Genomic DNA, 22,214 nt, shown 5'->3' on the forward strand with positions numbered 1-22,214 from the left:
TTTGGGTATTTACCGGATGCTCCCAGTTCAATTCCCAAGTGACAGCTGGACTGTCGAAGTGCAGTCGAGCAAAACGCCATCCTTTTAATCGCTAATCCACGCCGTGTGAAATGCAGTTCGGGTTAGGGTTACACCAATGTTGCGGTGTAAATATATTTACTCTATATTTACTCTATATTTAGAGTATTCGTGGGAGCTAATATTCATGACAAAGATAGAATAGAATAATTCCATGTAAAATCCAATAAGTAAAAGGATTTGGACATTTTTTCTAGTGTATCAGAGTTACCATAATTTCCGGTTAATTGAACGCACCTGAATATATAAAAAAATAGAAAAAAATAAATATCTGTGTCCATATATAGGCTGCACTTATCCATAAGCCATAGGTGTCCACGTTGTAACATGAGATATTTACACAGAAACATTTTTTAAAACTTTAATACATATCAGTAACATCCATAAAGACGCACTTGAAATGGTTTCTTCCAAAGAGTGCCTGTAACACCGCTGATGAAAAATATTAATAGAAAATAACACAAGGAAAAGTCCATCGATCTATTTTCTATCCCCGCTTTGTCCTAGACTGGCTGATCTTCATCTTCTTCCTGCGCAGCAAAACCATTAAGTCATCTTCTTCAGCGTCGGTATTGAACAACCTCAGAATTTCATTTCATTTCATTGGTCTGATGGGACAAGGCTAAATTTTTTTGTTAGCGTGAAGATCATAAGCCTTAAAAATTCCATAAATTAGCCGCATCGTTGTATAACCGTGTGGAAAAAGTTGCTGCTCATAGTCGAGAATTTATCGTGGATTTGTTGTTGCTATTTTCAAGATGGATCCGAGGATGTTGGTCAGGTAAACTGGATCTGTGACGGGCTTAGTTTTGTGTTTGTAGGTCAAACCATACCGTCAGCATCATATGTGGCGGCCTCTGGAGGTTGACAAACATGGCTAATCGCTAATTTGAGGGCCAGCATTAAACTTGCTTTGTTACTCAACTCTTTAATTGCGGTTCATCTGTGAAAAACTTTTGCCGAGTCTGTAAATTAGCCGTCAATCCCTGAGTCGTTGGAACCCGTTCTTGTGTTGACTGCACACTAAAAACATGAGAAAGCGAAAAAGTGAAATCAAGAGTAACATACTACACCCCAACACCCAAACAAATAAATATGGTAAATATGAGACTTTTTTTATGTTGTACTTTGACACTTCAGAGTCTATTTACTTTTTACATGTGTAAATTAGATTTAATTGTATAAAATTTAAAGTTCAGCAGGCCGGATTAAAATGCCCAACAGGACATACATGGCCCGCGGGCCGTAGTTTGCCCATGCCTGCTCTACAGGAAGACCAGAGAGGAGGTTCATGGGTGATGGGAGGGAGGACAGGAAGTCGATTGGCTAAAGAGAGGAGAGGCAGATGACTGGCTGCGGGTTGGACGGAGGCTGCTGATTGGCTCCCCTGGAAGGGAGCAGACCAAAGGATGACGAAGAAGACCAAAAAATGCTGCCGTAGATTCAAACCAACCTCTACAGAACCTCCTTCACCACCAAGACCAGAGGTGATTTGGACAGCGCGAGAGGAGAGGGTCGGTTGGATCCCCCCCCCTCTGGTCCACCTCTTGTGAGGCGCCGTGCAGCGGTTTCCCCTTCCTACTCGAAAAAATACGCATGATTTTGTTTTTTTTTTCTTCCAGCCGGCGACCAGATGGCGGCTTCCACTTGGAGCCGTGCTCGGGTTTTCATTGATGACTAAACGTTGCATAAGAGCCCGGCAGCCTGTTCGGAGCCAAAGCTCATGCTGATGATTCCCTTTCTGGGATGAGTCCAGAACCCCTAAAGTTACAACAATTTACAAAAAAAAAGTAGGACTCATTACGTAAGACGAACATTTAAACATCTGAGCGGAACATCAGGCGTCCTGATGTTGTGGAGATTAATTATGGATTTGCAGGATTACCCCCCCCCTCGAGCGAGAAGCGTCTTAACGAGACAAAAGACAAAAAAGCAGGTTTGCAAACAAAAAAAAATCGTAATCTAAACAAAGCAAAATGATGACAAACACACAAAAAATGGATCAATGTAATCATCCGGAGCAGATAAATCAGGGATGTGGAGAAGGTTTGGATTCTTTTCTGAAAAATAAGTCCTTTTTTTGTCAATAGCAAAATGTGTTTTAGTTCTTGAGGGGACTATTTGAAGTCAATGTTTAGTTTCCATGGATATTTTTCTTTTTAATTCTCAATTTTAGCTTCTTTTTTTTCTTGAAAGGGGTCAAGGGAAACATCTTTGAACATTTTTAATTGAAGATAAAAAAAACTTCTTCAAGGTCCTCCACAGCCAAACATCTACCTCCATCTAATTCTCTCCTCTAACCTCCTGTCCACTTTATCTCCAGCCATGAAGCTGCTCTCTGGTCTTCCTCCAGACCTCCTCCAACCTCAGCATCTTTCACTGAACCGTCCTCTGTCCATGTCAGTGACTTTCTCTCCAGAACATCTACCATGTGCTGTCCCTCTGATGGAGTTCCTGAACCTCTCCATGCTCCTCACTCCTGAAGAGGAACCTCCACATTCTCATACTCTTGACATTTCCTCCACCTCTTCTTCACCCTCTCCAATGCTCTGGACCTTGAAATCCTCCACCTTCTTCATCTCCACCACCTGGACCTTCACTGCTCCTCTGAGGGTACAGGCTGTGGCTCACCTTCATACCTCCAGCTCTCAGTCTCCCCTCCAACCGGTCCCGACATGTCATCTGCAAACATCTCAGTCCATGGAGATTACCATCTAACCTCATCCTACAGCTCGTCAATCAGAGATAAACTGGGGTGGAATTAGCAAAGAAATGATTAGCATTGCGAAAAACTAGACACTCAGCAGGGTTCTGCCTCTTTCTCAAAGCCAGCTGAGATTGGCTGCAGCCCCACTGCAATGTATAAACATATTCATCCATTCATTCTTCATCTTGATCTGACGATTCACTCTGGAACAATCACAGGGACACATGTAGAGACATACAACCATTCATCCTCTCATTTGCATGTTATTTAGAAACATACATGGCGCCCTCCGTGGCAGACATGTTTGCTCACGCCGCAGTTGCATGCAAATGTTCTTGGACAGCAAAGTAAGAATTTCATTGCATGGGAAAATATGTTTCGGCGCTGTACATGTGACAATAAATGCTTTGAATCTATTTGAAACTTTAAATCTATAAACAACTACTTCATTTACTGACATATCATATAAGCACATGACCATTCACCCTGTCATTCACACAACCCATTTGGACACAGAACCATTCACCCTCTCATTCACATGGCCTATAGACACTCCTGTTCACCCTCTCATTCACACACATAAACAACTCATTCAGTCATTCATTCACTCACACATCACATAAACACCTGTCCTTTCACCCTTTCATTGTCACTTATAGACAGATGACATTCACCCTGTTATTCACACATCATATAGACGTTCAACCATGCAACCTTTCATTGATATTCATAAACAACTCATCCATTCATTCATTCATCAAATAAACACATGACCGATCACCCTTTTTATTCACAAATGTTGAGAAATTCATCATTCACCCTGTCATTCACGTGCATAAACAACTCATTCATTCATTCACAAATCATATACATGGCCGTTCACACTGTCATTCACGTGTCCTATAGACACTCATGCGTTCACCATCTCATTCACAAATCATATAGACATTCATCCATTCACCCTTTTTATTCACACATGGAAACACCTCATTCATTCATTTATTCATTCACACATCATATAAACAGATATAGACAGATGGGTGAGAGGCGGGGCTCATCCTGGATCGCTCACGGGTTGATCTCAGATGACATTCACCTGCTCATTCACAAATCAAACTGAGACACATAACCATTCACCCTCTAATTGATTCACAAGTTATATGAAGATATGCAACCAATCATCTTCTCATTCACACGTCTGGACAATGAAGTGTTTCCACGAACCTCCTGCATGTGTTTTGACTGTCTGAGGAACCTAGAGAGCCCTAAGAAATCCCACTTAGACACGTCGAGAACATGGAGACTCCAAACCCAGGTGGGAATTCAAGCATGGACCTTCTCGCTCCGAGAGAATGTGAGCGTCGTAGTGTAACTAATAGCCACATGCTAACACTGGGTCACTAGCGCCAGCATCAATTTTGCACTCAACTTCAATTTAACTCTTTCTTCTGCTAACGGACAAATAAGGGTTAGCACGACATTTCAGAACTTCCTTTCGAGCTGCATCCTTTCCAACTGCAGAAAAAAAAACTTTAGAAGGAGATGGATTCTGCAAATTCCTCAGCCCGTCCTCAAAACACACCCTCGGCCATCGTCTCTTCAAGGCCTCTGCTCAATTTTAAGTAATAGATTATCTTCTCGGCTTCCGTACCGCAACCCTGCCGCCAAAAAAAAATAAAAATGCAAAGACGACTTCAAAAGAAATCATTTATTCCCGAGCCAAAGATGACGGGATTGTATTTTGAGTTGACCTCCATGTGAGATAGCTGACAGCGGCAGACTTCTGGAGATGAAAAAAAAATGAATAAAACAGATAAACAGCGGTGAATTTTGAAGGAAGCGTTTTGTGGAAGTTGTTTGACCTTTTTATTGACACGGCGACGCGAACGCGGTCGGGGGCTTTCAATCATCGCCAACAGCTGTGTGGTGACAGCTTCCAGTGGGTCACAGTGTCTGGGAAGATGATGATAAATACGATGATGATGATGATGATGATGGCAGAGGCAGGATCAATCGGTCATTCTTCTTCCCCCGAAATCAAACTTGTCTATGGCTTATTTTTCTCGCCGTCCGCCGTTTCCCCCCACGGGGTTTGCAGACATTACAGTGCAGCCTGTCTGCTTCTGCAGGAAACTTCCAAGGACTTTGGGTTCACAGCAGGAGGTTCTGCACTCTTGCTAACAAAAGTTTCACTTGTTAGTATCTTTGGTGTACCAAGACCTAGCGTTTGAAGGTCCCTGGTTAGTTACTGCAGGGGTGAAGCATCTTGATGTTCTCTACATGTCTGAGTGGAGTTCCTCAGGGTTCTCTGAGTTCCTCCCACAGTCTTAACTCATGCATGAGGTCTAGAAGACCCTTCATTGTCCAGACATATGAATGTTGAATGCTTCTATGACATATGAATGATTTTTTGCATGTCTCTTTATGGCATGTGATATGAGAGGGTGACTACTTGTATGTCCTTATGATGTGTGAATGATTGGCTGAATGTTGGTTGTCTCTATGACGTGAATGAGAGGGTCAATAGTTGTCTGTCCTCATGACATAGCATTGAATAGTTGTATGTCTTGATACGGCATGTGAATGAAAGGGTTAAATATTGTCTTTTTCTATGAAGTGTGAATGAAAGGGTGAATGGTTGTATGTCCTCATGACATAGGAGGGAATATTTGTCTGTTTTTAAGAGGCATGTGAATGGGAAGGTGAATAGTTGTATGTCCTTATGACGTGTGAATGACAGGGGGAATTTTGTCTCTCCATGACATGTAAATGAGAGGGTGAACAGTTGTATGCCCTCATGACATCGGAGACAATACTTGTATGCCTTTAAGTGTCACATGAATGGATAGTTGGGTCTCTATGACATGAGAGGGTGAATAGTTGTATGACACTATGAAGCCTGAATGAGAGGGTGAATGGTTGTATGTCCTTAAGACATCGGAAACAGTACTTGTATGCCTTTAAGTGTCACATGAATGAGAAGGTGAATGGTCGTATGTTCTTATGACAGGAGTGGATAGTTGTTTCTCTATGACACGTGAATGAGAGGGTGAATAGTTGTACGTCTCTTCACGAGGTAGACCGGTCCAGACTGAACCCCGCCTCTCATCCATAGGCTCCCCCTACGACCCTAGGTGCAGGAAAAGTGGAAAATTAGACCCTTCCCCACTGTAGTACAAAAAAAAGGAAACATTCATTCATTCATTCGTTCATTCAAACCTATTCAATCAAGCAGAAAAACTCAGAACAAAAGAATAAACATAATTGTTGTAGCAAATAGTTTTTTGTGTCCTGCAGTCCCTACTCAGCGTTAAGGGACCAGAAGCTGACCCAGCACAGAAGGGCGCATCAAATGCGAAAAAGCGGCAGGGTTGTTCTTGCCTGTACGGACAAAAGAGCTGCGCTCTTATTGGCTTAAAAGGGTTTATGAATGAGTGCTCTTTGCTTCGGAAACGCCCGCAGGAGTCTTCACCGCCTCTGAGCCACATGGATGAAAGGGTGATGTAAGCCAGGGGTCATTGTGGTAGGGCTTTGCCGAGCTCCGGCCTTTCTGTAAACGTCTAACTCACCAAAGGGATGAGTCGAGCGCCTGGACGGACAAACGAGCAGGAACGCATGCTTAAATTTCGGGGAAATTTAGCACGCACGTTTTTTTTTCCCGCCTTCTGGATGGCTGAAGCTGAATCACATGAACTTCTGTCTCGTTCTTCCGCCAGGAAACATCAGCAGAAACTGTACATCTGCCGGGTGGTCTGAGGTTTTCCCCAACATAACCAGCGTGTGTGGGTCTGACGCAAGCCAGGAGAAGGTATGCTAACCGCCAGCGCGCCGCTAACATTTCGAATTGCAAATGTCAGTGCCACCTGAGTGCCGATGAGGAGATGCGAGTGGACCGTTGTTGGCCTGTAATTAATGAAGCCTGCAGGCCTGGGTGTTAATTGACGCCATGTTGGCGGGGCTCGGTGGCCTCCTTTTAAAAGGTCAGTGTGCTGTGTGGCAAAAATGGATACGTCCACACATGGTTTTCCTGTGGGTGCGAGCTTTTCCCGCTTGTTGTAATGTCTCTTAATGGAGTAGAGAGAAAAAATCAGTACCTTATCCTCTCTAAACAGCCGATCAATGCCAAAAAACATTCTGCGCTGCTTCCAGATTGTTCCCTCACGGCTCGCTGCCAGTCAAGACCGCTTGTGGATATTTACATAGCCGTGTAGGATGTGACATAAATTGAAAACGTCAATGGTTTTATAGTTATACCTTGATTTAGGAGTTGGATGTGAACTCAATTTCTTAGCATGTCACACTCAATTCCTGTTAAAATAACGTAAATGCTATTAATCCATTCCAGACCCTTGGTTTTGTTACTTGTTTTTGAGGAAAAAAAAAAAGTACTTCAGAAATAACAAATAATGTATACAAATAATAATACGTAATAAAAGAGAATGTGAAAAGTGGTTTGTTTAAGCGTATTACTGTAAAGATGGGATGAAGAGGAGGCTGGGGGAGTTTTATCCCTAATCTTAACTTCATGGCTAACAATGCCACAAAGTGATGCTCAATGCTAATTGCTACACTTTATGTCTAAACTTCTTTTATGGATGGAGTGAAGCCGCTTCTATTTTTAAAACCATCAATACGTCCCCGACTGGCTTTGAACGACTCTTCCGGTGCTTCATCCGTCACACTGAATCCCCATAAGTGTCTCCCACCTTCTCACCAACAACAATTTCTCCATCTCAACAACATGCACATTGTGCTTTTCCATGATTTTCTCTGAGCTAGCAAGCCGCGGTGGCGCGTCCCACTGTTTTTAAACGCCTCCTCACAGGTAGTGACGGTCACTTCAGTGACAAAGGCTCATCCGGCTTGCTCCTAACTCGGATTCAAGGAAACTCCCAAGTCGATGCACTCCTAATGTATGTCTCTGTATACGGCCCTGTGATTGGCTGGCGGCTACAACCTCGCCTCTCGCCCAATGGCTGCAGGGCTCTAGCAACCTTCTGCAACCCTGAGATGGCTAAGTGGTAGACAATGGATGGATGTCGGATGGTGACAAAATGTGTAATCTATGGAAGAAGCATGCCTCTGTTGCCATGACATGATGTGTATTTCATTCTTAGCGGAGATCTGTTCAGTCGTTAGCTGAACAGCCCACGGATACGTCTATGAATAGGAGCCATGTTGCTTTTTTTCCTCCATGAATACAGTTAAAAAAAAAGAAATATATTTCAAAAAACAACCCGAGCCGGCACAAATGCGCTTTGTTCGGAAAGCATTACCGCTTGGATTAAATTCGACTTGTGTCAACCTCGCGGCGACCGAACCGGAGCAGCGGTAGGAGGGCGTAATGTTAGCAAGGCCTCGCCAACCCTCACTCCCCCGTCACCATCACCACGTACTCTTCATCACACTGTGCGAAAGTTCCTAGAGCCTTTTCAAGGAGGTTGTTTCTTGGTGCACTGATACAGCAGAGGAACCAGAAGACCGCAGCTCCTAGAACCATGGGTGGAAATCCTAAACTACCGCCATTACTTCTTCCCGCTTTTAAAATATTCACTGGTCAGCTGTTTTTTTACGAGCGACAAAGAGGTCCGAACTCTGCTTGGATGTTTCCTTGTGACAAAATGGACAGAACAAGCAAGAAATGGTATGATGCAGAGGTCCAAGCTCTTCTTGTCGGCTGCTTCTCAAAGGGCTTTTCAGGACTCGCAGAGGAACATCATGGCCAAAATAAGCGTGGAGTTAGCTAACGGCTAACGGTTGAATTTATTCCGTGAACACTGCGGAAGCTTCCACTTCTTCTTCTTCTGTGATTTGTTTTTCTCTTACCTTGACTTAGGAATTCACTAGATTACTTGACCCTCACTGCCTGTGGGAATGCAAAACCATAGGTTCCCCTGGCGGAGGCTACTTCCTGGAATGGAACTGAACAGGCTCTGCCGCTGCCTTTGTCCGAAAACATCAGAAAAAATGAGCAATGACACGTCTGGGTATTGATTTTGTGATTAAGTGCTGTTGATCAAGCTGGAACTTTCAGGTGAGGTGAAATCCAAGAGCACTACAACTTTTACTCTTTTTCACATCATACTATGCTATTGAAAAATGGACCTTATTAACATTCTGTTGTGGCGCCATAGCGTGGCACCTTTGTCAGACAGGATCAATTGTGCTGCGCGCCGTAGATCTAAGAGGCCATCCTGCAGTTCAAACGTACCTCAGAAAAATGCAGAGAATCCAAAGAAAAAAAAAAACTCCAGAGACGCTTTAGAAAAAGGCGGATGTAATGGGGGTTATGAAAGTTGCCCCTCCGACTCAGAACCACAATAGAATTACTTTTCAGTTTTTATCCACACACACGAGCAAGATCCCAAACACTTTTCCGCCATTGTAAGCTCATCAGCCGCCCCTCTGATGTCCCCAGTTGCCATCTGGCTCCGTGCCACCTTTTCCTGGTTAATCAAGGCGTCTGGCTCGATCGTGCCAACAGAAAACATTTTTTTTTTTTTTTTTGATCAGGGTTGCTCTGCCGTCCATCAAGGTCAAACAGCTAAAGGAAATCCAATAATACGAGCATAAACATTGAAAAGGAAAGTCCGAAACCCCAAATTTTACACAACAGGTCCCCGGAACTTGTTGGCAAAGCTAAAAGCCTGGGTGAGGGGGTGCTGAACCAAATCTCCAACGTATAATTTCGCAGTCATGGTTGGTGAGATGTTAGATGGGGTACCACAGAGCTCTGCCCTGGACTCCGCCCACATAGGCCTTTGCCCAGCTACATTGTCGAGGGTAAAGCAAACATGATTTCTTTATCACGTATGCTTATTTATGACCATGTTTCACGGATTTGCAAATGCAGGTAATGAAGAAACAACATTGACAAGCATGTAGCATATAACTACAATGAAGTACCGAGGTGTAGCAAACCTACATTTAAAACTAAATACCGTATTTTTCGCGCAATACGGCACGCTTAAATTTTCTCAAAAATCGGCCGTGCGCCTTCCTTATGAATTCTTGTTGTGCTTACTGACCTTGAATCAATTTTATGTGGTACACCGCAATCAAACATCCATCAAAATGTTTTAGTGCGACTTTGGTAAAAGATGAAGCCGCTCCACTTGATTGATTGTTGGATCGTTCCCACCTGACACGGGGACGTTGTATTAAAGTCGGTCCTTGCTTCAATATGGGTTGCAATGTCAGACAACATCAGATAACTAATTATGCAGTGTTATGCAGTGGAGTTCAACGTTGTTCCAACCCTTCAGGTGTCCGCTAACTTCAGCTTTCACTGGCAATAAACCAATCAGAGAACATTACAAGAACATTATAGAATATTACTGTAAACTTGTGTATATGAGGACCCCCCAAAATGGCACCCGTTAAGAGACATGCTCACAAAACGTAAATCAAACTCAAGGCTACTCAAGGCTAAAGGCTAACTGACTGTTTTGTTTCGCTTTATATACCATATATTTTATCATGCGCCTTATAACCCAGTGCGCCTTATGGATGAAAATAGACCTGTTGATATCATGCGGTCTGCCGCAAAATAAGGTACTACACCCAAACCAAGGTTCTGATGAGAGCATCCAGATACCCCTTGACCCTCCCGGTACACAGGGTGAGTTGTAAGTGCCTTGAGGAGAAGGTTGGGTCACCTGAGTTGGGGTTTGTTACTGTGAACTGTGCACCTCCTACTCCAAGTAGCGGGAGCTAATCTAGGAACTGAATTGTATGTGATTGAAGTGTTGTGTCAAATTAGACCACAAGACCATCTACTACCACTGCTCTTGAAGATGCTGAGTAAAGTGGCTATCCAGGCTGCACAAGAGGCCAAAGAAGAAACATATACCCCATCTGTGGTGTGAGCAGGTGGAGGGAGGTCTAAAGAGGTGGAGGTATGACCTGTCATTAGCCGCGGAACCAAGAGGAATGGTGAGGCTACAGGGAGTGGAGATGAAGATTGTATGGAGGATTTTAAGTACCGAGGGTCAATAGTCCAGAGCCGTGGAGAGGGTGGAGAAGAGGCTTGGAGACAGTGGCATAGAGTAAAGGACAGGAAACAGGGCTGGAGGTAGCAGAGATGAAGATGTTCAGGTTCCTCCTTGGGTGTGATGAAGATCAGGAAGGGACAGCAGGGATTAGATGTTCTGGAGATTAAGCCTCTGCGAGGGTTTGGACATGGATGGAGGAGGAACTGCCAGGCAGGAGGTCTCGAGACAGACCTGAGGGGAGGGTCGATGGATGAAGGAGAGGAGGATGTGAAGTTAGTCGGTGTGAGAGAAGAGGATCCAGAGAGCATTGCTAGATTGAGGAGGTGGATCAATCCCTAACGAGAGCAAGGGAAAGGGAAAGATGTCGACTAAGAGGTGCAATTATGCCGTTTTAAAAAGTGGTTCCGAGACGACCTGCAGGGTCCTGGGTTTTCAGAATTGTGGCCTCGTGGGATCAATAAACCTCTCACACTAGCTTCCACCCCATTAGGGACAGTGCTTGGCTTCAATCACGGTCATTGCAGCTCCTCTCTTTCACTGCTGGGGTTCAGTTTAGGTCACCGAGGTTCCTATTCTGAACTGACCATTGTGTTTGTTCAACTAACTATCTGCGTGTCTCTCCTCTGTTTCTGCCGCTTTGTCTTTGCAGTTCTAACTCATACGCCGCTCGTCTTTCCCCGACTGGGTCTCCGCACCTATCAGCCAAAAAGCGTCAGATCAAAGTAACCCGTGAAAATTTGTATTTCCCGACACAAAGGGAGAGAAGAGCGCATTTATTTCTACCAGAAACTATTTGCATGAAAGGATTCAAGAGGAGCGATTTTCACACATTTCAGTCCAAACCGAAAAGCATCCCCTCCTTTTCTTTTACCTGAGTCGAGATCACAACTGAGGTTGCGGTGGGCTGATACGGCAGCGCCGCCGTTCCCCGGCAAAGCGGATTAGCTGACCTGAAATTGGAGCCTCCTCACGCTGCAGGGAAATGTAAACGTCCCTTTCGCTTGAAAAGAGGCGGGCGCCATCTTTCAGCAGAACGTCCACCGCCGCCGATGAGGATGTTTTTTGGGAAATTTCAGGCCAGGAAAATGTGAAGCATTCTGAAGATGGTACTCACACTGAGGAACTGGGAACGGCTTTCACATGGAGCGAACCCGTGTATGCTAATCTGAGCTAAATTATCCTGAAAAATGGAGGAAATGAATGGGATTCGAGGTGTTCTTCTTGTCCTCGCCACAGCCAATCATCTGCCTCCGTCCAGCCCTATGCTCTGCATCACCAACTCCTGATGTGTCTAATCTATCTGCACCTGCTGCTCTTTGGCACTTTTACTCAGATGCCAACCTGCATTTTGTTGCCCTGTGTAATGACAGCAAAGTTGGATCTCAGTTAGTTTCCTGTCCTCGCTCACTCCATCACTCCATTCATAAACCTCCTCTCTGCTCTTGCTCTGGCTGGTGCCAGAAAGAGGTTCTGCAGAGGTCATCTGAAATCTATTGCTGCAAAAATATGGCCCCTATTTCCTGATTGAAGTCTGGAACCCCACAGGAGCCAATCATCTGCCTCCATATAACCTTCTCCTCTGATTTTCCTGTCCTCTTTCCCTCCATCCATGAAGCTCCTCTGTGGTCTTCCTCTTGCAACCCCAGCATCCTTCTACCCAGATCTTCTCCACCCCTCCTCTGTCCGTCTCTAAACCATCTCAGCCTTGACATTCATCTCCATCTCCATCAGCCGTCCCTCTGATGGACTCCTGATCTTAGCAACCACCACATCTTCTCCTCTGCTGGCAGGCAAGAAGACCAGAGAGGAGATTTATGGACGGAATCAGAGAGGGAGCAGCCAGAAAAGAAGTTCCGTGACACCATCCATCCATTCATGACACAACTGGCCACCGCTAGGACGGTATGGTGGTTTAGAGGGTAGAACTCTGTCCTCAAAGCAGAAGGTCCCGATTTGGACTCTTCGTGGAGTCGCCCCACGTTCTCTTACCTGGGTTCTCTCCAGGTTCTCTGTCGTCCACCCAGAGTCCAAAGGCAGTCAGTAGGTCCACTGAAGTCGCCATGAGATGGTGAATGTCTCAACATGTGTGATTGACAGCTGACTCATCAGGGTGAACCTAACCTTTAGCTCCTCATCTGAAACAGTTGATCTTCTTGCAGGAGAGGAAACCAAACAAACCCTCTGTGAGGAAGCCAGATAGAAGGAGGCGCGTGGAGAGGTGGTGTTCTCCGGCGGAACCCCATCTCATTGTTGCCGTTCCTAACAGGACATTATCACGCTCTTCACGGCCAGCCTCCCAAAACAAAACCCCCCGAAAAAACAACACTTTTCCCTTAATAACAAATCGTGGACTCAAAGTGTAAAAGGCCGCTCAGATTACATCACGCGTGTTGAAGCGCGAGTAGCAGTTTACATCCTCATTAATTTAACGTTCCAAGCTCATAAAGTTTCCAAAAAAATGTATTTTAAAACATCGGCTAGCTTATGCAACATATGCGTTTGGGTTGTGTGAGCTCACCCACAGCTGTGTTTTGCAATGTTTGTAAATGAAAAACATGAGCCTTCATCTTCATTTGGCAGTCCCATAAGCAGGATGAGGGTTGTCCATTCATTTATTCATTCATTCATTCATTCATTATATATACAGCTCGCCCTGCAGTCAGGGTGGTGGGGAGGCTACAGTTACTCCCAGCTGCCACAGGTTCACTCATTCACATGGCATATAAGAGAATACAACTAGTCACTCTGATTCACATGTCATATAGGAGCATACAACTATTCACCCTCTCATTCACATGTCATATAGGAGCATACGACTATTCACGACTATTCACCCATTCACATGGCGACTTGAAGCATACAACTATTCACCCTCTCATTCACAAGGCATACAATTATTCACTTTTTCGCATGCCATATAAGAGCATACAACTATTCACTCATTCACATGGCATCTTGAAGCATACAACCATCCACCCTCTCAGTCATATGTCATACAGAGATGAGTGTTCACCCTGTCAATGGTCGTGGGGGCGGTGCTGCCCCCCTCTGTGCCTCCAAGTTTGAACCCGATGGATGAATTGTGTTGCCGTGGTGGTCTAATTGGAACTTTTCATTAAAGCCTGGCATAAAGATCATTAATGTCTGGGTTTTTAATTTCTTCTCTGCCAATCAGAGGCGGCCGAACAATTGCCTGACTACAGAGAGTCCAGGAGGCCTGAGACGCTCTTCTCCTCATTTCCTTACAAACACCTTTATCAGTGCCCACTTTGAAGCTCTCAATGTAAATTTCTCCCAATCCTTCTCTCTCCCCAGGAGGGTCCGGCACCTCTGATGGCCTTTAAAAACACCCTGTATTTCTTTTTATTAGTGTCAGATTCTGTAATCTGCCCAACCATTACTACATGATTAAAAAAAAACATAGTGGTCCCTCGAGGCAAGACTGGAAAATCAAAAACTCCAGTGTCACCCTTGATTTCTCCTTCCCCTCTGAGGCCCGTTAACCAACCCAGTTCAGACCCCTTGAGATAAAGGTGCCTGTCGCCAAATAATTAGATTGTAAATTGAAGTGAACGGCTAACGCTGCGCCGCCTCATGTAGGGAGGCATGTAAACGCGATGCTGTTCGGCTGCGATTATTCCGCGGTTGTCTCTGAGGAGCAACTAGCCAGGGTTCCTCCGCGCGGGACGGTGATGAATGATGTTTGGCAAACGTTTCAACACTTATTAGCACACAACACATCATGGATGATTGTTAGCGCAAAGGAGCGCAGCGATCCTTGTGGGAGCAGAGCAGATGTCTGCTACAACAGCTACATCTGCATCACAGGGCAGAGGAAACTCCTTGTATCTGGAAGCGGCTTATGCGCTGATGGTTGGCAGGTTTCTTGATTTCTTCTCTCTTGCCGTTTGGAGTCTCATGATGCAGCTTGAAGTCAGGTTTGTACAGCAATGACTTCACAAACCCCTTTGGCACTGAAGGAACTGTTGACCATTTCTAGAAGCTTTTCAGGAACTTGTCTGTTTCTTGGTGTGTCGGGACAGCAGAGGAACCAAGGCCGCTGACCTCAGCTCCTAGAACTCCTCTTCCAAGGCAGGGTTCGTAAGGGACTCACAGGTGATTGGTTGACCTTGTAAGCCATGGCCATCACCAGATACTTCTTGCAGACTGCGGAGTACCATTTTTTTTTATTACATTCGACTTGTGTCAACCTTGCGGTGACCGGACCGGAGCAGCGGCAGGGGGGCGTAATGTTAGCAAGGCCTCGCCAACCCTCGCTCCCCCGTTTCCATCATCACGTACTCTTCATCACACTGTGCAAAAGTTCCTACAGCCTTTTCAAGGAGGTTGTTTCTTGGTGCAATGAGACAGCAGCGGAACCAGAAGACCTCAGCTCCTAAAACCATGGGTGGAAATCCTAAACCACTGCCATAAAATATTCACTGGTCATCTGTTTTCTTACGAGCGATGAAGAGGTCCGAGCTCTGCTCAGATATTTTCTTGCAACCAAATGGCCAGAACCAGCAAGGAATAATAATAATAAATAATAATAATACATGGGATTTTTATAGCGCTTTTCATGACACTCAAAGACTCTTCACAAGTAAAAAACAGAAGGAACAGAACATACACAAAATTATTGGGAAGAAGTCCATGATTGCAGAGTGTGGCGATGAGCGCCAGTCCAGGGACAAGCTGGAGGAGCTTCGCCGGTGTGCAGCTGAGTGACGTACTGCTGTGAGGAGGCAAGTGCTGGAGCTGGATGTCGGAGATGGATTTTTGGTGGAGGGAGAGATGGTGGAGCAGGAGGAGCAAGAAGATTTCGGCCGATGGAAACGCCGTCTTGCTAGGCGCCATCGGGATCCGGAGTTTCGAGAGGCTAGTTAGCCAGCCAGCCTGTCTGCTCAGGTCACCGTCGGGATCCAGAGTTTCGAGAGCCCAGCTAGCCAGCCAGCCAGCTCAGGTCACCGTCGAGATCCAGAGTTTTGAGAGGCTAGCCGGCTAGCTAGCCAGCCAGCTGGCCTGCTCAGGTCGCCGTTGGGATCTGGAGTTTCGAGAGGCTAGCTCGCCAGGCAGCCTGCTCAGGTCGGCAAGCTAGTTTGGTAGCTTGCTGGAGATTGTCCAGGTGAGCCTTTGTCTTTGGTTTGGTTGATTGGTTGGAGAGCGGGAAGCGGCAGCCAAACGCGCCAGCGTCCTCCCGCCCGCCATCTTGCCAAAAAAAAAAAAAAAAAAAAATGGAATGGTGCGACGCAAAGGTTTAAGCTCTTCTGGCCTTTTGGTTCTTGGAGAACATCGACATTTTGGACCAAAATAAGTACAGAGTTAGCTTCAACCTCAATGGTGTCCGAGTTGTCTTCTTCTTCTTCTTGTTTCTGAGCATGGAGCTAAAGGTGCACATCACATACACTTGGCAGTCCCTACTGTGGTCCCTCACTGCCCATGGGAATTCACAAATGAAAAGTTCTCCAGGAGGAGGCTACTTCCTGGAGTCACATTTGAGCTGGACACTTCTAAGAACTTTTATGTGTGAGAGCAGCTGTATTTGGACTTCAGTGTTTGTAAATTTCGGTGAAATAAATACTTCGCCCGTCATTTGGGAATATTTTAAGCCGCTATGTTTTCTTAAACCCAGTTGATCGATCGCAGCCTTGATTCGTCCCATTCCGGCCGACTGCGCGGGATAAAACATTATTAAAAAAAAATTTGAAAAACTCCAATCACCCCCCCCATCTGCTGTTTTCACAGCCGCTTTTATATCCCAGATAAAAAGGAATTTGACCTGGTTAATTGGTGCCGACACATTACAAGACATTTCACAACATGGACTGGAAACAGGACAGAGGGTCGCCCAGGGGGCGAAGCAGATGTCCTGAACAATTAAAGATTGTGGGAAAAACAAGGAAACTCGGCACTCAAAGAGAAAACACCTCGGTCAAGTTATCAAACCAAATGTTGCAGAGCTCTCCCCGCAAACAAAGTCCTCCTCTGAGCATTTTGGGGAAAACAGTTCTCCCAGACAGAGGAGACAATTTTCGAGCGCTCTCAAAAGAGGCAGCTCAATACAGCTGTTTTTCTTTGACTAGAATTTAATTGTCACTTTAACAAGGCTAATAGAAGAAGGCGATGAAGTCAATGCACATTTCGCTCTAAGTGCTTTGCTTGAAGTTGTATACAAACCCAACGGCATTGGGTTTGTAAACAAAGACAGGAAGCATGGTACGGCGGTGTTTCTCCCGGTGCGCCAAGGGTTGCAGTTTCGCGCGGTGCCAAACAAACCCCAGGCGGGGGAGGGGGGGGGGGGGGAATACATTGATCGCGATCTACCGGTCGCAAAGGTAGTGTGGGTAGATCGCATGGTATTAAAAAAAAAAAAGCCGTCCTCACTATGAAATTTGTCACTTAATTGACGTACAGGGCAGCCAGTCTGACATCTCACCTTTTCTGGCGCATGGGTCACTGCGCATGGGCATTCAATAGCGCTAAGTGCTACAAAACTCTAGCAAGCTGGCGAGTTACCAAGTTATCCTCTGATTTATTAATTTTCAACTTAAGAAGATGAGTATGGGAGCTGGACCGAGAAAGCCAAAAACGTATTGCTTCTATAGGGAGGGGGAGGAGGACTTTCTTCCACCGTAATTTTCGAAGTGCGTTTGCCTCATCTGCCAGTCTGCCATCGCTATACAGAAGAGAGTAAATGTGGAGTGGCAGTTTCGGACTGTTCCTAAAAGCTGCGATGCTTGGAGGAGGAGAAGGGTGAAGGAGCACAAACCACAGTTGCCCACTTATTTATGTGAGGCAACCTTTTCCCCGCATGACGGTCATTAAGTCCAAATACCACTGTACCATGACTGATGGCAGAAGAGGAGATGGTAGAAAAGAACATCCTTTGTCCCTATGGAGACAGGGAAATCGCAACACTTTGATAAGAGGTGTGCTCACTAGGGTTGCAGTTAGGTGCAACACAATGGTGGTTAGACCGTAACAACAATGGCCAACTCCGGAATACTCAATGGTACTCCGGAGTACTCCAGAGTACTCCAGAGTACTCCGTAGTACTTGGACTGCCATGACTCCTAGTCTACCTTGGAGTTGACCCCCCTTGTAGTTTAGGGTTCCTCTAAGTTGTAACTTCCCCTCAGCTCCATTGTCTGCTTGCCATTGTGGATGTTCACACTTGTTGTCTTCTTCTTTTCTCTTCGGCTGCTCCCTCCAGGGGTCACCAGATCCAAACATTTTCCTCCATCCAACCATATTCCATGTATTCCCCTCTCCCACACCATCTAACTTCTTGTCATCTTGCCCTTCATCCATAAACCTCCTCTCTGGTCTTCCTCCTGCTTGACAGCTCAAACCTCAGCATCCTTCTCTTCCCCATCTCTCCTCTGTCAATGTCCAAACTGCCTCACTCCGACTCTAACATCTAATGTGCTTTCCCTCCGATGGACTCATCCCTAAACCTCCTCAGTGAACCTTCACGTCTTCATCTCCACCACCTCCTTCTGCCCAGTGTCTCCAAACCAGACAAAATGGCTGCTCTCACCATCATCTTGTACACCTCACATTCGCCGTAGTTCTGGCGTTTGTTTTGACACCAAGACAGGAAGTGTCTCTACGCCCGCCAATATTTTAAACAAACAAAACGCTGTTGTGTAAGTTAAAGTCAAACTGGACAAGAATGTGGATACCAGACATCTTCTGTGAACGTTAGCAACTGAACATCAGCAGGTTAGTGTGCCGGAACATTTTCCTTTGCTATTGAAAAGCTAACTTGTTCTGGTCAATTTGCTAAAATTGCAACAAAGGTGATATAGAGGACCATCTCAAAGATGTCTGTGGAGGTGGGGAGGACCACGGTCGGTACTTTCATGTTTTTGTTTCCTGTCTTTTGCTACTGCAGAAGACGCAGCAGAGGGATTCGTGAGATTATGCAAACAGAACCGTTTTATCCGTTTCCCTGCCTGTTTCCTCGCCAGGCTCCAACAAACGTGACCTTTCAACCCTATTCTTCTCAAGCCGTCCCAGCCCGGTTCTGTGTTATTAGCGGCGGCCGTTCGACAGTATGCACTCAGTTGACCGACTTGTTCAAGTGCCATCAAACCCTTTTATCCAAGGGGAGGGAAAAAAGGGAACTTGTCTTAACGCCCGATATTATAATACGAAAACAAAGTTTCTCTCCAGAATGTACGACTCACAATCTCTCATCCTCTGAGGTCCTCATTTCAACTTACTGGCCTGGTTGTGATTCGTGAAGAGCTCCCTTGAACGTGTCTCCTACAACTCTTTGGGTCTTGTTATCGGATCTCCAGGTTTAACAAGCAGTGGACATGATATCCAAAAGGGTCACACCTTGCAAAGAGGAACTTCAGCAGTTAGCGCTTTTGCCTCAGAGCAGGAGGGTCGCTGGTTGGATTCCCACAGGGGGCCTTTCTGTGTGAAGCCTCCATGATCTCCACGTGTCTGCGTTGGGTTCCTCGGGGTTCTCCAGGTTCCTCCCATAGTCCAAACACCTGCAGGAGGTCTAGGAGAACCTACATTGTCCAGATGTGTGAATGAGAGGGTGACTGTTGTATGCTTCGATGACATAGGCATGGATGGTTGTATGTCTCTACAAGTTGCTTGTGAGTGACTCGCTGGGATGGGCTCCAGCAGCCCCGTAATAATTTCAAAATAATATCAGAATCTTGAGTAGAAACATCTGCCCTGGTCTTGATCCTACCGTCTGGCTGCGATGATCTGAGACCCTGCCCTTTCTCCCTGAGCTTCCAGAAGAGTACTTGTTGAACTGTGACCTGGTTGTGTCTGTTGGCAGCTAATGACCCAATATTTCTAATAATCTTTCTACCTGTTCATCATCTCCCCAAATATCCCAGTTGGATTCATCTGGTCCAGCGCTAACGTCTTCCTTACTGGTGAAGAGCAATGGTTCGGTCTGCCATCACTACCCTGCAAGTTAACATTTCGCTGGGTTACTGTGATGGGATGGGCAAAACACTGAGGCGATGGTGGATCAGGCCAAAAATGCAGAGGAGTGATTTCTATAAAATGTTTTATTACCAGAAAACCCAGGTCAAACAAACCATATTCCAAAAACAAAACTTGCTAAGTCTCCGATATAAACAGAGAACAAGTAGGCAGCGAGGACAAATACTCCACAAACCAACTGTCCCCCGGACATACGACTACACTAGGGTCGGCAAGCTTTACCACTCAAAGAGTCATTTGGCCCCGTTTCACCGCAGTAAAGAAAACACCAGGAGCCACATGACCCTTTTGTTCAAAGCGTCTGAAAAAAGTAATGGCTTATAGTCCGGAAATGATGGTAATACTTAAACAGCAGCCTGCCACCAAGGATATTAAAAGATGTGTAAAGGGATTGATCAAGTCTATCTCCATCATCCCCATGACGGCCCAAATAAGGCTAGAACACAGCAAATGTTCCCTTTTCCTTGACGGCACCCTTTTTCCACCAAGGGACCCGTCAACAGCAAGGAACATTACAAAAAATTAAGCACCCCTACCCCGTCCACCCTGTTCCGCCATCGGCATGTGAAACAAATTGTCCAAAAGCACCCACACAAGGGCCGCCCCGAAGCTGCAAAGGTATGGAACATGTGCGGTCCATCCTCGACCGTCAGTTACCAGAAGCGGTTAAGTGCTGTTGGAACTGACCTGGCTCTGTTTTAGTTTCATATAAACGGCTGGACGTTTTATGGAGTGCAAAGCTGTGCACGTTGTTTAGATATCCTCCTGCTCCTCGTGGCCTTTTTGTCATGGCACCCTTGGACTGAACTAACTGCTTAGTATGCTGTGTTTACATATTTCACTGACGCGTATGCTTTGGACTTCTCTAAAAGCTATGGGAGTTAAGAAGAGAATCTTCTTTTCCTGCTCCCTTCAAGGGTCTCCACAGCCAATCATCTTCTTCCATCCTCTCCTCTCTCATGCCTCTCACTTCCTGTTTTGACAAAATCTTCTTGTCTTGGCAGCTGGACTTGAATTTCTTCACCTGAAGAGTTTTCAGCCCTCGTCCCAGAGGCCTCTTCGGTTCTAATGACCTATTGGGAGTTCCCCAATATAACTGCCAGGGTTTTGGGCAGGTCTTGGTTATGGTGGCTTGTTATGTGAGAGTAAAAGTTGATGGGCAGAAACTCGGTTCTGGCGGTCAGTCTTTCCTGGTTGATAGGAGGCTGCAGAAGCTCTTGGTCATTTGTTTGTGAAAGGTCGTGCCTGAGGCTTCTTTGACTCCACTCTCAAACCATCTGCCGTCCCTGGCCAGAATACAGACATTGCTTTCTTCAAATGCTAGGCCCTTATCCTTTAGATGTAGGTGGACCACAGAGACCTGTCTAGAAGTGGTGACTCTCCTGTGTTGGGCCATCCATTTGTGCAGTGGCAGCAGACATCAGATTCTCTATCTGCCTGGGTGTCTTGTCCTTGAGGCGCACCAGTTTTTGTCTCAGGGTGTTGCAGGGTTTGAGGTGTGCCGTTATATGGTGTTTGTTGAACACCCTTCGGAGTTTCTCTGAAACACCATCTACAGTACATATGGTATGACAATGTTCTTTCGGTTGTTGTCTTGTTGCCTAACTTCCTGTCCTCTTCCCCTCCAATCCGTAAAAATCTTCTCAGGTCTTCACACCTTCTCCGAGGCACTTCCAACCTCAGTGTCCTTCTAACCAGATCTCCACCTTCATTTTATCTCCAGAACATCCTTACATGAGCGGTACTTCTGATGGAAAGGAAGGAAAAGAGACTACTCTGGATCTGCTGAGTGACAGAAGTTCTTGCATCTCTTCAGTGCATGTGGATTCTGGTCTTGTTCTGATGTCCGGCACTAGTTGACCACTTCTTCTGCATTGGCTAAATGCGCCGCCATCTTGTCTTTACCCAAAATCAAATTTGTCTACATATCATGGTCCCGTCTGCAAACAAGTAAACTCATTACAAATGCTTACTTTCCAAGAGAGGCCCTTTCCTATAACCTCTCCTGCCGTACACAAATAGATTCTCCACTGCGCAGAAGTTGGGCAAACCAGCCTAAAGTGAATTTCAAACATTTTTGAAACGTTTTTCCCGCCCTCCTTTGACAAAGACAGGAATGTAACCCTCTCCCCTGTGTGTCCACAGCTGGTGTTCTACATGGTGGTGCAGACGTTGTACACTCTGGGTCACAGTCTGTCCCTGATAGCCCTCACCACAGGGAGCGCCATCCTCTGCCTCTTTCGGTGAGTTCCGCCTAAGCGTTCTCCTCCTCAAGCCGACCATTGGCCTCTCATTTTTTCATTGTTTTGTTTTGGGCGTTTTTTTCGGCTCTTGCTGGGCTTTGTTCATGTCTTTTTCTATAATCTCCCCGTCCCAGTTGTCGAGTCAGCACAATCGCGAGGATAAGCCGTCGGTTTAATTGGGTTTTAAACGAAGGCGCTCCGGCAATCTGA

The 22,214-nt window shown here is 45.7% G+C and overlaps 1 protein-coding gene across 1 annotated transcript in view; it reads left to right on the forward strand.

The window, feature by feature from the left end:
- Positions 1–22,214, forward strand: part of LOC147230219 (vasoactive intestinal polypeptide receptor 2-like) — a 52,211-nt gene that overhangs the window by 16,860 nt on the left and 13,137 nt on the right. The window contains exons 4-5 of the mRNA XM_086153466.1: positions 6,502–6,593; positions 21,907–22,004. Of these exons, the coding sequence (XP_086009592.1) occupies positions 6,502–6,593; positions 21,907–22,004 (190 nt within the window). The remainder of the gene's footprint in view (positions 1–6,501; positions 6,594–21,906; positions 22,005–22,214) is intronic.

This window comes from Fistularia commersonii, chromosome 10 (genome assembly GCF_037954325.1).
Source record: "Fistularia commersonii isolate RoL2024-O1a breed Wild chromosome 10, RoL_Fcom_v1.0, whole genome shotgun sequence".
In the NCBI taxonomy this organism is placed as follows: Eukaryota; Metazoa; Chordata; class Actinopteri; order Syngnathiformes; family Fistulariidae; genus Fistularia; species Fistularia commersonii.